The sequence below is a fragment of the Mastigoproctus giganteus genome, chromosome 8 (assembly GCF_048544385.1).
Source record: "Mastigoproctus giganteus isolate SK-2022 chromosome 8, ASM4854438v1, whole genome shotgun sequence".
In the NCBI taxonomy this organism is placed as follows: Eukaryota; Metazoa; Arthropoda; class Arachnida; order Uropygi; family Thelyphonidae; genus Mastigoproctus; species Mastigoproctus giganteus.
In genome coordinates, this window is record NC_143582.1 from 49,426,727 (window position 1) to 49,441,386 (window position 14,660).

Consider the following 14,660-nt stretch of genomic DNA (forward strand, 5'->3'; position numbering starts at 1 on the left):
GGAAGAGAGAGTGGGAATTATAGAAGCCAATTCAGAACAGTGCCCACAGAAATATCTATAGAAAAGGCATGCAGGAGGAACAGAACATCTATGAGACAGAAAGGAGAGATTTTGTTAGAGCTGGGTCATTAATTAACCTAACTGTCCTCTTTTGAATGGAATCTAGAAGCCTTAAAGAGGTTTGGGAGCACCACCCCAGATGTGGGAACAATATTCCATGATAGGGTGGATTTATGATTTGTACAGAGTGTGAACAGCTGTTTGGAACAAAAGTAACACCAAGAGCAAAAGAGAAACCTAGTTTTTTAGATGCAGATGAAGCAATATTTGTAATGTGCTTATGCCAGGAGAGATTAGAGGTCAGGGTAATCCTCAATAGAGATATATGATCTTGTCTAGAAATCTGATTGTCATCAAAGATAAGCATAGGAGCAGAAGAATTCTTTTTGAAAGTTTTAAGACAGGACTCAGTTTAGAAGTATTGAAATCAACCAAGTTATCTTTGCCCCACTGGAGAATTATCTGGAGATCAGCATTTAGGGAATTGGTAGTGGATATTCAAGAAGTTGAAGCTGTTTGTGCAGGACAAGGTTTCTCAAACTGAAAGATGAAATGCAATGTGCTATTATCAGCAAAACTATGTATAGGATTTTCCGTCAATGGAAGAGTGTCATTAATATACAAGAGGAAAAGAGTGGAAGAAAGAACTGAACCTTGGGGAACACCTGCATTATTGGAGAGGTTAGAAGAAAGAGAGCGAGCCATTTACCATCACCTGCAGTGAGTGGTCAGAGGAAACTGGATACCCAATTGCAATTACAGTTGGCAATGCATAAAAAGGAAGCTTATTTAGGAGGCCTCTATACCAAATGCAAACAAAAGCTTCTAATTTTTCAAATGCAACTGCTTGAGTTTCACCAAGCTTTTCCATTGAATTTGTCCATAGATGGGTAACATAAGCCAGTTTATCACCAGTGGATCAACACCAATGGAATCCATACTGGCAATCATTGATCAGATGGAAAGTGTCTACATGGTTTAAGAGTCGGCAGTTGATAGATTTCTCCATTACTTTGGAAAGAGTAGAAGTAAGTGCAATGGGACATTAATTGGATGGGAAGATTTTTTCATCCTTTTTAGTAACTGGCTGGATATGAGAAAATTTCCACGCAGAAGGGAAAACACATGTGGAAAAAGAAAGTGAAAAAAGCTGACACAGAACAGGAGCAGAAGTTTTGAGAACAAGTGAAGATATACCATCAGGACCTAGCATTTGTTTGGCATCAAGACTGTCCAAAATTCTTTTGACATCCATCTTCAAGTCAATCCATCCCTCAATCAATTCTTTTGACAGAAGACCACAGGAGACATTGAATGGAGGGAGCATACTGGGAAATGTAGGGGGTGGTTTACCAAAATCATCAATACACGAGTTAGAAGAAAAGTAGGATGCTAACAATTGTTGCAAGCTTTGGTGTAGGCAAAAAATGAATCTGGAGATTTCAATACAAGTCAATTGAGATATAAAATGTTTTTATCTTGAACAACCTTAGTACATTTATTGGAAAACCGAGGTTTAGATAAAGGATGAGATTTTAAGGTGAATTGTGAAATAAAGGATTTCATCGGTACAAGTATAATTTCGCTGACACGATCTGAGCAAACTTTGACAGAAGATTTGAAACAGTAATCTGACCAAGGAAAAGAAGAAGAAAATTCTCGCAGATCATCCCATTTTGTATTCTTGTAATTCCAAATGACACAAGGTTGAGAGTGACCGTGAGAGAAAGACTCCATTGAAGAGACTATCAAGTTGGGTTCTGAGGTATCTAGAGGACCACTGACCTCAACTGTGTACTTAGAAGGGTTGTTTTTGAGAAAAAATCAAGCACCCCTCCCATCTGTTCCATCATGCAGTATGATTGATGTCTTTTCAGGTTATGATGGACATCATGGTAAGATCCAATCTTTCTTACATTTCAATATACAGCTCTAAAACGGTGTTTGCAGGCCAGCCACTAGATGTTCACCAAACTGAACCTATTGGTAACTCCCTAGGAGGCTTCCAGATCAGCTAATGTATAATCACTGCCTCCCCTCTGCCAGATAGTAATGGAGGAAGTCCAAGTAGTGTCTATACGGAGGACATTGTTGAGGCCATGTTATGTGAGGGAGCTGGATATATTCTTACCATGTGTACACCATATCCAAAAATTTCATTGCTTCATACAGCATATTCTCCGTACCTTTTCTTACTCTGAATACATCATGAATTGTCAAATTAATAGAACAAGCTTATCTGCAAAAAGATCTAAAACTCCCAAACACTTCCTCATTCATTTCACAAATATACATGGTCTCAGTTCTAATCTCAGTGATGTCCAGTTCCACTTACAGTCTGCAAACCCCATGTCCTTTTTCTGATAGAATCCCAGTTATCGGTTGATTCAACCACTGGTTATTTTAGTTATTATTCGCTGAATGATTCCTTTCACTTCAAAGGTGGTTCTTGCGCATGTCTGTTCTGATATTCCCTGTCAAAGACTTCGAAATTTGGAATATCTTCCTTTTCATATTCACTGGCTTAAAATCTCTCTACCACATTCTGTCAGATTCATCTGTTTGCCTCTATTGTTCTCCTTACTTCACTAAAAACTTGGGACTCTTTGATTTCCTCTCTTTGAAACTTGAATGTCTCCAGTCCAACTTTCCTAACAGTAGTAAAGTAATTTTCCTTGGTGATTTTAATGTTCCACAACTTCAGCTGACTTCCATTTTCTAGTCACAGGGACCCAGCTGGTTGAGGTGCTGAGACTTTGCAATTACTAATGACCTCGCACAGATTGTTCATGTATCTATCAGAATGCCTGACAAACCAACGTGCTTGATCTTTTTTCTCACATACAATGTTTCTAAGTACACAGTTGCGGTCAGTGGTTCTCTCAGCACCTCGGATCACAACTTAGTGATGGTCTCTTCTCCAGTGGAGCTTTTCTCTTATGGCCATTCTCAATCTTGTTTTATTTGGCATTACAAGAATGCAAAATGGAATGATTTGTGAGATTTCTTTTAATCTTTTCCTCAGTTGGATTACTGTTTCTAATCTACTGATGTCAATGTTTGCTCAGATCGTATCAATGAAATTATTCTTCTAGTGGTGAAATCCTTTATTTAACCTTATAATCTTGTCCTTTATCTAAACCTTGGTTTCCCAATAATGCAAAGGCTGTTCAAGATAAGAATGTTGCATATTGCAATCGGATTGTATCCAAATCTCCTGGTTCATTTTCTGCCTACACCAAGGCTCTCAACAATTGTAATTGTAAAGCAGTTATTAATCAGTCCAAACTAGATGTCAAACAGGCTAAGAGTAGGAAACTTTCTTCTTGTCCAAGTAGTAGTCCAGCATTCTGGTCTCTTGCGAAAGCTATTGGCCGCCACTTCTGCCCATCTCTCTCTTTCTATCTATGTCAAAACCAGATGGTTCTATTGCCACTTTAGCCAAAGATAAAACTGATCTGCTAGCATCTAACTTTTTTTCCAATTCATGTATTGATGATCTTGGTAAACTACTTCCTACAATTCCCAGTACACCCCATTCACTGTCTCCTGTGGTCTTCCGTCAAAAGGATGTCAGAAGGATTTTGAGCAATCTTGATGCTAAGAAAGCTCCAGGTTCTTCATTTGTTCTCAAAACCTGTGCTCCGAACTTACTTCCTTTTTGTGTTACCTGTTTTCTCTTTCTTGTTCCAGAGAGAGAGAGAGAGAGAGAGAGAGAGAGAGAGAGAGAGAGAGAGAGAGAGAGAGAGAGAGAGATAGATAGATAATCTTTATTGCCCTTCACAGCCATAAAGCCAGGGGTTTACAGCCTCCCGATACTTCCGGAATACTCAAACAATTATTTACAAAAAAAAGGTAATTATACAAATGAATACAAAGGAGAAAACTCCTCATGAGAGTTAGGTCTGATCTAGCTAGCTTAACATCGAGATAAGAGCACCAGCTCAATCAGACAGTAGCAGCTGCAAGGGACACATCAGTCATTGCTGATTAGTCCTGCTAGTCTTAATTTTTTTCTGCTAAGTCCAGTCAATGGCTAATTTGTTCAGGTTGGTGTCATGTGCCTGGGTTTGCTTGAGCATCTGCTGAGGGAGGAACCTGTCCGAGAGATGGAGTCGTGCTGAACGCGAGTAGAGCTTGGGATTGGCCCTAAGGGCAGCAGGGGGAATTCTCCAGCCACAGGTATCCCAGAATGATGGTGTTGCAATTATGCCTGTTATCATCTTGACTGTTGCTAGGAGGCATTGGTCATTGATTAAGGTGGGAAGCCATGGAATCCCGAGAGAGTCAGCAAGCTGCATGGTGTAAATCAGAGCTGGAAGGTTGTGCTTCCTTTTGGCCCACTTTAGGAGCCAGAATTCTGCGGCAAAGAGTGGTTTCTTTATTAACGGTGCTACTGACGCCCAAATTTCAGCAGCATAGAGGAGGTGGAAAGATAACTGTTCTTATGTACTTCACAATTGTCTTTTTATCAGTGATATGTAGGAGATGTTATTTAAAAAAAATTATGATTGTAATTTAGAACTGCTCAATATAAATCTAATTAGTAACCTTCACCTTTTTAATTTTATCTCTATTCCCAAACAGCACGGTCTGATGATGGCTATCAGCAAGACACCCAAAACGTCACACTATTGTATATATTAGTTTAGGCTATGCTTAATAAAATATATATTAAAAACTCCACATTTTTTAATTATACATTATAAAACGTATTAATTATACATATTAATAATTCTTAATGGATAACAACCACATAACATCCTTCCCTAACTATATTAGATTGGACTACACTTTTGGCGATTTTATTGATATGCTTTGTGGAAATTCATCTGATTGTAATGAATTTCTACAAGCCTTCACTGCTTCTCCCACAAAGAAAGAGCTTGTTTCTTTGGTGAAGGAGTTAATGAGGTGATCTGTTCATTTTCCAGGCTTGTCAGCAGAAAGATTTTGTTTAAAGCACAGCTTCAAGTACAGTACTGTACCCAAAGTTGTGTTAAAAGGGGGGGGGGATTCTTTTGGATTCATTAAAAAGCTTCCTTATTAAATGTTTCATGTTAAAATGAAATCATGTTATGTGGAGATAACCAGTAACTCCCAAAGTTCACTATATGCACAATCTCTTCTCATTGCTGTATTATGAAAGCCCTTGAGGGTAGCACAGTTGGTATAATCATCATCCTCCCCATCCCAGATGAAAAAGACCTGAATTCAAATTCTGTCCTCCCACCCTGGGTGGAAAAGACCTGAGTTTGAATCCTGTAATGATGGAAAGAATTTTTATGAGTCTTTTTCACACCATGGTTGAATTAGTCAGTCTCAAGTGAGGGTAGTATGATTTTTTTTCTCATGGAAACTTGAGTTTTTCATCCAGCAAACAGCAAATTGACCACAGAACACATGCAATTTAGACATTATATACACCGCAATATTGCCTAATTTGCTGGATGTGCCTAAAACCCTACAACAACAATAGACCTGCATCGTGAAGGTCTTTGCGTGCTGTTACTAAGGCAAGACATGATAATGAGCTGCACAGGTTGCTTGATAGGCTCCTTACCTAGTTCAAGGATTGGGAGCTGCAACTCAATATAGCAATATGTCACTATGAGTTTTGTCAGCATGAGAAAGCATAACAGTGTAACATACAATTAACATTGATGGTAATTCTCCTAACTTGGATTAACAACATGACGGATCTCAGTATTATATTCCAATCAGATGAATTTCTACAAGAATATCAACAGAATTGCCAAAAAATGCTTCTCCAGTCACTTGGGTTCATAAAGATGCATTCTGATCAGCTCACTCAGTGAGGTGATCAGAATCAGGTGATCACGTATGTATGTGAAATCTGAAGCTCACCCAACCCTTTAAACCTATGATACCATAGAAATGTTGGAGCATAAATCTCTGCTTCAGAACTGCTCTGTTGTATCATAGGGCGGGTTGTGACTACTTGTTCATTTCAAAATCATTTTACTAATCCTATACAGTTCTGTAGTAATAGCATATCTAGGAAATAAACTCGTACACCGACCATTGAACAAATTTACTGTAACTAAAATTTTTACAAGATGTAACTAAAATTTTTACAGTTTTTAAGGAGATGTTGCAAGAAATTACTGTTGAAGAAGAGAGCTGACGCTCTTGAAAGCTCCAGGTTTTTAGCGCTTTTAATTTTATATTTTAGCTTATTTTATTGTAAACGATCTTCTATTACAGTTTTTAGTATTCCGCAATATACAATCATTAGTTTATTGTAAATATTTTGTTTTATATTATATTTTTATAATATTTGTAAAAATTTTAGTTACAGTAAATTTGTTCAATGGTCGGTGTATGAGTTTATTTCCTAGATATGAGTTTTCCCGACCTCAGAGGCCTCTTTCAGGATATTCTGTAGTAATAGCATGGGAAAGAGTGTATGTGTAAAGGCCACCATTCACTCAGAGCACAGTTTCTTTGGGGAAGAAGCAGTGGAAGAAATTCGTTCAGTTTACAGAAAAGAGTCCCTTGTCAGCAGAAAGGCTCATTTTATGGTACAGCATCAAGTACTATATTCACTGTATTCAGAGCCATGTTATTAAGGAATTCTTTCATGTTCAATGAAAAGTTCCATATTAAATATTTCATGTTACAATAAAATCATGTTCATGTTAATCAAATTCGTGTTATACAAGGATTACTTGTACAAGGAATTCTGGCATGAATTTAAACAGTAAATTTTTATGTTATATTAGAGTATCTTAAAGAACTATGGATTTCAATATCAAAATAAAGAAAGTAATAGAAATTCTTGAAGTCTTATTGCTTTGTTTTTCTTTTTTGTTTAAATCACAGCAATAACAGATACAGCAATAGTCGAAAGAGGCCGTAATATAGTATCAGTATCTAAGGATGGAACAGCAAGATTGTGGGATTGTGGTCAGACTTCATGTTTAGGTACATTAGTTGAAGAAAGTTGTGTCATAAATACCTGTTCTCTGAATTCTGTTAATATACCGCTTGGCCATCGTGATAAACCAGAAGGTAATTTTTGCATTACTTCATTTGATATAAAGATAAATTAAACATTTTACTGAAAAAATGTGGACATTGCAAAATATTGGTATATTTTGAAAATTAAATCTGTCTGTAATAATTGACAGTGGTTCCACCACAAATGGAAACTCTGGTAGGCTTTGTAAAATTAAAAAAAATTACTTCTCATACAAGCCATAAGTGGTAAAGCAAACCCTATTAAATGATAGTCTATTAAATGGTACACAAAAGTTACACATTTCCTTGGAAGTTTCATAACTCCAATTGAATTCCAATACAAATATGACAAATTTTCCTTACATAATAAAAATTTCTTCTTAAAGTTACTATGATACATGTTATTCACAATCTATAGGTCACTGTGAACATGCCAGTAATTTTAAAAATCAGATCATCTCTATGTGGCCCCCAGGTGCCAAGAGTTCCACGACCAAGCGATTTTTGTGTGTTCCAAAAAGCGTTATCTCCAAAGAGCCTTTGAATAGATTATATCTCATTCCAACTACTGTGTTCTTTATTTATAAATTAGTGTAACACTTTTGCACTACAAGAAGTAGGCAGTGGCCCAGAAAGGAAAGCCACCTTTCTGTTTCTAGTTCTATTTCTAACAATACTAACTAAATAACTCAGCCACTTGGTCACCTTGTAGCACTGCTCCTGCCTCCCCATGGCAGGGCCAGAAACCTGTGTGTTAAAGCAAACTCCCAGGGCCAAAAGGAGCAAAACATGGATTGTGACAATTTTCCACTGATTAAGACTGCAAATCCGAATCCTATGGATTTGCATCAACCCGATAGTTACTCATCCAATCCTAAGAGACTGAGGATGGATGCTCCTCGAATAGAACACCCAAGTTTTCTGATTCTACATTCACTAACAAACCAGCCCTTAGGCAATCACCATTTCTCATACAAAAATGTCTTGAGAGTGTAGCTGGTTCCTCTGAAAATGGTGCAATGACTGAAATCTGGTAACCTGCTTGTAGAAACCACCAGCTCTAAACACTAATTCTCTGCTCAGGCTCACTTCATTTGGTGGAGTTGCAGTTACAGTAGCCCCACATGCCACACTTAATATATCTAAAGGCATAATTTCAGAATGGGACCTAATGATTGTCTCAGAGAACTTGTTCTCTGAGACAATCATTAGGTCCCATTCTGAAATTGTTCAAGAACTGCAGGATCAGAAAGTCACGTAGGCCAAAAGAATTATGATGAAAAAATATGGCGAGCTCATTCTGACTCGCAGCATCATAACTAACATTCAGTTCACCTACCTTCATCATTGAAAGCAGGGTATTTGCGTTGTTGTATTTGCCCATATATTCCGAACCCAATAAGATGTTATAAGTGTCAGAAATTTGGACACTCACAAACAGTGTGTTGAGGTGACTCAGTGTGTCCAAACTGTGGATTGAAAGAGCATTCCCAAGCTGACTATAATGCCCAGTCTTCACTTTTTCCCAATTGTAAAGGCAACCATCCAGCCTTCTCTAAATTTGTGGATACGAGAAAAAAAATCTAGAAATATAAAATAGAAAAAAAAGTGTCTCATTCCCAGAAGCATGAAAGCAAATACAACTACAGATGCCTAGATGTACGTATGCTGAAGCCTCTGAAAAATTTCTTTCAGTATCAGTCCAAACTGATACATCCATTCCACCAAACATCTCCATTTCTGAATAGGCTCAATCCTTGCTCTCTTCTGTACCACAATCCTCAAAGCAACAGATTTCAAGCAGAGCTAACAACACTGCAGTCACCATACCACCTGCTGCCCATGCAGCTCCTGTAAGGCCTGTTCAAGCAGAGAAGCCAGATTCCGTTAGCAAACAGCCAGTTGACTCCTTTCTTATGGATACCAATGAAATTCCCAGTCAAGATGAAACTGAAACCATTCTGGAGATTCATCCAGAGGATGAAACAGACACGAGACGAATTTTCCCAAAATGAGATAAAATTAAAATTGATTGCATCAAACAGACATTTAAAAAACAGACAGCTCCTTCATCTAAATCTAAACAATGAACAGCGTAGTCCAATGGAATTGCAAAGGCTTTAGTAGCAATAAAATAATTAAGCATCATAATCCATTTGGCATCTGTTTACAGGAGACATATTTAACTCCTCAGGTATATCTCTCTTGATAAAAAATTATACTCTTTTCTGACAAGATAAACTGGTTACAAATAATGTTCATGGTGGGGTAGCCATTCTCATAAATTCACAAGTCCCTTGCAGACACATTCGTTTGCAAACCTCTATTGAAGCTGTTGCTATGCGAATAGCAATTGTTTAAATCTATCTACCACCCAGTCAGCCTTGTACCATTCATGAACTTGAAGATTTAATTCTGCAGTTGCCAATCCCTTCCTGTTTATTGGGCTACTTCAGTGGACACCATCCACTGTGGGGCTCTCCCAGTGCAGATGGACGAGGACAACTCATTGACAGGCAAAATTTAACCATCCTAAATACTGGGTCACCAACTTATATCCATCTCCCAACAGGAACAGTCACTTCAATAGATCTATCTATCTGTTCTCCAATCCTTTTTCCTTGTATTGAGTGGACAGCTCTTGACGATCCACTCAACAGTGACCACTATCCACTAATCTGCAAAATTCAAACTTCACACTCTTCACATTCTTCAGAAAACCACATAAAACTGGAAATTTTCCAAGGCAGATTGGGCAAAATACACTTATCGTGTATCCTTTGATAATCAGATCATCAATTCTCATCCAATTGACTAGTCACTAACCACATTACTAAACATATCCTAGCAGCTGCATCTATTGCCATTCCACAGTCACAGTCAAGCTTCTGCAGATCCATAAATTATTGGTGGAATGAGGATTGTAAAAGAGCCAAAAAAGAAAAAACCAAGTGTGGAACATATTCCACAAACATCCTACTACCAATAATCTCATAAATTATAAGAAACTCGGGGCCAAGGTTCGCCACATCAGGAAGAAAGCAAAAAGAGCTCCTGGTCTGATTTGCAAATTCAGTTAATAAAAACACAGATTCCAGAATAATATGGAGAAAAATAAAACAACTAAATAGTAAATTTCCTCCTTTATGCTTTCCAATTTTCAACTGGAATAGTCAAGAGTTCTGTACTTGTGCAGAAATCGCAAATGCTCTAGGATCTGTATACTCACAGTTGTCGACCTCAACCATATACAACCTTTCATTTCAGAAGATTAAAGCTTCAGCTGAAAAATCTCAATGAACTTCAAAACCACACCTTCTTTACCATACAATCAGCCACTTACTATAGACTAGTCAATTGGATGAGAATTGATGATCTGATTATCAAAGGATACACGATAAGTGTATTTTGCCCAATCTGCCTTGGAAAATTTCCAGTTTTATGTGGTTTTCTGAACCACATAAAACTTCAAGAAGCCATATATACCACAAAGAATAGTGCTGCTAGTCCTGACGGAGTATATTATATATTGCTTAAACACTTAGATTACAAATCATTATCCTTGCTGCTGACTTTCTACAATTGTATTTTCATTGGCCATTCATTCCCCACATGCTGGCATCACTTCTACGTACTGGCAATTCCCAAACCAGCCGACCGGGCTAGCCGGGTGGGTAAAGTGCCTGCCTGGCAACCCAAAGGTCATGGGTTCGATTCCCGCCTCGGGCTTGGATCAAAGTACTGCAAAAACCTTGGGAGGTGCATTATGGCCACAGAAGCCTATGCGCCAACAACTACCAAAAAAAAAAAAAAAAAAAAAAAAAAAAATTCCCAAACCAGGGAAAGATCACTCTGTCCCTCACAGACCTAGTTCTCTTACCAGCTGCTTGAGTAAAACCCTGGAAAAAATGATACACTGCCGACTGACCTGGTATCTTGATTCACAATATCTAATTTCTGATAACCAATTTTGTTTCAGAAAAAATTGATCATCCTTGGATCTCATGGTCAAAGCTGAAACAAACATCAGGAATGCATTTACCCAAAACGAGCATCTCGTTATGACATAGAGAAGGCCTTTGATACCACTTGGCATTTTGGCATCTTGAAAGATCTTCATTCCCTTGACCTGAGAGGCCATTTATCATATTTCATACAAAACTTCCTTCAGCATAAAACTTTTCAAGTTTGCCATTGGCAAGTCCTCTCACAAATCTATATACAAGAGGAAGGAGTCCCATAGGGCTCAGTTCTACCTTATTTGCAATAAGAATAAATAATATAACCAAATGAATACCCAATCCTCTAAACTCATACCCGCATGTTGATGATCTGACTGTTTCCTGCAGTTCACAGAATATGAACTTCATTGAAAGGCAACTACAAATCTCACTTAATAAGTTATTGTTGGTGACTATATTGTCGGGAGATGGGGAATATATTATGCAAAAAAGGATAGGAGGAACAGGACCAGGGTATGTCTGCCAGGGGTAAAAGTTGATGATGATGTAGAGCAGATATAATCTTTTAAGGACACAAAAGGTGATATTGTTGTACACGTTGGCACTAATAACCTTAAGAGTAAGATCTGCAGATTTAATTAACAAGTACAGGTCAATGTTGAAAAAAAGTCATGAGCTAGGATTGAATTTGAAAGTGTCTGCAATTCTGCCTAGACACGATAGGAGGGAGTATATGATGAGAGCCTTGTCAGTCAGTTCGGCCCTGGAGAGATTATGCAAGGCTCACGGGGTAGAATTTTTTCAGCGTGGTCTGTACCTGCTAACAGGACAGACTGCTTCTACAGGGATGGGATACACTTAAGTGCAAGTATATTTGCTGATGCTGTCGAGGCAGTGTTAGGTGGGTTAGAAAACTGCTAGCTTGGGGGGGGGATTCACAGACTAAAAGAGTAACAGTAGCTGCAGGCAGAGGCAAAGTGACTCGCATTGCTTCTATTGTAATGAGCAGCAGCCTAGAGAGCAAGTTGCTGGAGATTTCAAGAGCTGCTGGGATTAATTGTGGAACAAGTAAATACACGAGCTGTGTTAGGGTAATTAAGAGTAAGAACATGTGCATGTATACTTACATGTACACCAATGTTAGAAGCATAGTAAATAAATTTGATGAATTTGAAGTGCTGATCAAGGCATCAAAGGCAGATATTGTTGGGATATTAGAGACATGGTGTCACACAGATATAAGCAGTGCAGAATTGGAATTTTAGGAGTAAAATGTGTACAGAAAGGATAGGCAGGGTAGAAAGGGAGGATGGGTTATGCTGTTAGTTAAGAAACATAAAATCTAAGGAAGTGTATCCAGTTGACATGGGTGGACAGTGCAATGTTGAGTCAATTAGGTGTGACATAAACACTGGGAAAGGGAAAATGACAGTAGAAGTGTCTTATAGGCCCAATGACTCTGATGAGTACAACAAACAGTTGTGCAGAGAAATAGTGAGCTAATAAATCAGAATGTCTTGTAATGGGGGATTTTAACTTTCCAGATATACACTGGAACTTGTGGGTTGGTCACTTGCATGCTAGCAAGACTCTTGTGGATTTATTGGAGGATTGTTTTCTACAGCAACATGTTCAAGGGGCAACCAGAGGGAGTAATAGTCTTGATCTGATTATCAGCAGTAATTATTCGTGCATTAAGAATTTGCAGATATAGGAACCACTAGGTGACAGTGATCACGGTGTACTGATGTGGGATTTACTTAAAGATGTAACTACCATCAAAGGTAAAGGGAAGGGTTTCATAAAGGTGACTACAGTGGTCTCAGACAGTTTTTAAATTCTATACAGTGGGATCAACTGATGATGTTACCATCAGTGAATTCTAAATGGAAGCCTTTGGGGACTTAATCTTGGAGGCTACTAGGCTTTTCATACCAACTAAGAAATACTCAGAGATGTACTGCTAAAAAAAATAGTACCGGAACGCTCGTCGATTAACTACAAATAGCTACCTATGCTTTTTTCATTTGCAAAAATAAATAAGTCAATGATTAGAATATTTGTTCAGTATTTATTTATAACTATTAAGTAAAAATTTCAAAAGTAAAAAACAAAGACAAAAAATTTTAAAAATCAGAAAAGAAAAAAACAAAAACTCCAAAATAATATAAAAAATACTGTTCAGAAAAAATCATAGAAATTCCCATACAGGAACGATTACGTATTCTTTTGTGACTGCCCTTTTTGTTTGTTGGTCAACAGCACAACGATGAGACTGCAACCAAGTTTGGACATAAAAATTGATTCCATAATTGTAATGGTGAGCCATGTAGTTTAATAAACAAGAAACTTGCCATTGTTGGATCTCTTTATCTAACACATTGTACTTGAATAAGAAATGTTGAAGTTTCATTGCGAAATTTATATTTTTGTTTTTAAATAAATTTTTAAAGAAATCTATTAATTTTAATGATTACTAATAATATATATTTTTAGTAGCAGTGGATAAAAATAGATATTATTTCTTCCTCCCCTTTAATTATGTTCCGGTACTTTTATAATATTAGGTATATAAATTTAATGATTTTCTATTATGACATTTAGAAAAAAGTACCGGAACATTGTTCCAGTGCATTCTGGCCTGAATACACCACTGGAAATACTGTTCAAGGTTGAGGCCTAAATGGATGCCAGATGAATTAATGAGGCTCGTGGCAGAGAAGAAAAATGCATGGGATGCATATCAATTATCAGGCAACACGGAAGCCTACAGCAGATATAAGCTAGTCTGTAATCGAGTCACAAAGGAAATTAGGCAAGTGGAGGCTGATTATGAAAAATCTTTGGCAAATGATTCAAAGAAAAACAACAAAGACTTCTTTACTTATGTAAACTCTAGAAGGAAGAGGATGAATCAGATTGGACCACTTAACATAGATGGGTTGACTATTGATGATCATGCTCAGGCTTAGGTAGCTGATCAACTGAATGAGTATTTTGCATCTACATTCACACATGAGGAGTTATTGAAGTTATTTGAGGAGGAGGAGAATGCCAGAAGTTTATCTAACTCTAACAGGGAACTAAGTGATTTTTAATAACTGAGAGCAAATTGGAGGAAAAATTGAAGTTAAACATAAAAAAGTCACCTGGGATGAACAGGATCTATTCAGTTATATTAAAGGAGGCAGCAAAGGAAGTAAGCAAACCCTTAGCCATAATTATGAGAGCTTCCTTGGACTTGGGGAGGTCCCCATGGACTGGAGGTGTGCAAATGTATCACCAATTCACAAAGGGGCTTCCAAAGGTGACAAGTAACTATAGACCTGTTAGTTTAACTTGTGTTCTTTAGAAAATAATGGAGTCACTGATTAAAGAAGCATTGCAGGATCATCTAGACAAGACTGCAGTAATGGTTAAGACACAGCATGGATTTGTTAAAGGGAGGTACTGTTTGACCAATTTGATTGAATAGTATGATGTGGTCACAAAGAAACTGGATGCAAAAAATAATTTTGATATCATATACTTGGATTACAGGAAAGCTTTTGATTCTGTTGCACATGGAAGACTGCTGTACAAATTGGAGTGGTATGGCATTAAAGGTAAGTTGCTACAATGGATAAAGGGATGGTTGAGTGGGAGACGACAGAG

The 14,660-nt window shown here is 37.6% G+C and overlaps 1 protein-coding gene across 2 annotated transcripts in view; it reads left to right on the forward strand.

The window, feature by feature from the left end:
* LOC150081525 (proteasomal ATPase-associated factor 1-like) overlaps window positions 1-14,660 on the forward strand; it is a 131,965-nt gene that overhangs the window by 54,821 nt on the left and 62,484 nt on the right. For both annotated transcript variants that reach the window (XM_090379359.1, XM_090379358.1), the window contains exon 7: window positions 6,907-7,095. In XM_090379359.1, the coding sequence (XP_090235485.1) occupies window positions 6,907-7,095 (189 nt within the window). The remainder of the gene's footprint in view (window positions 1-6,906; window positions 7,096-14,660) is intronic.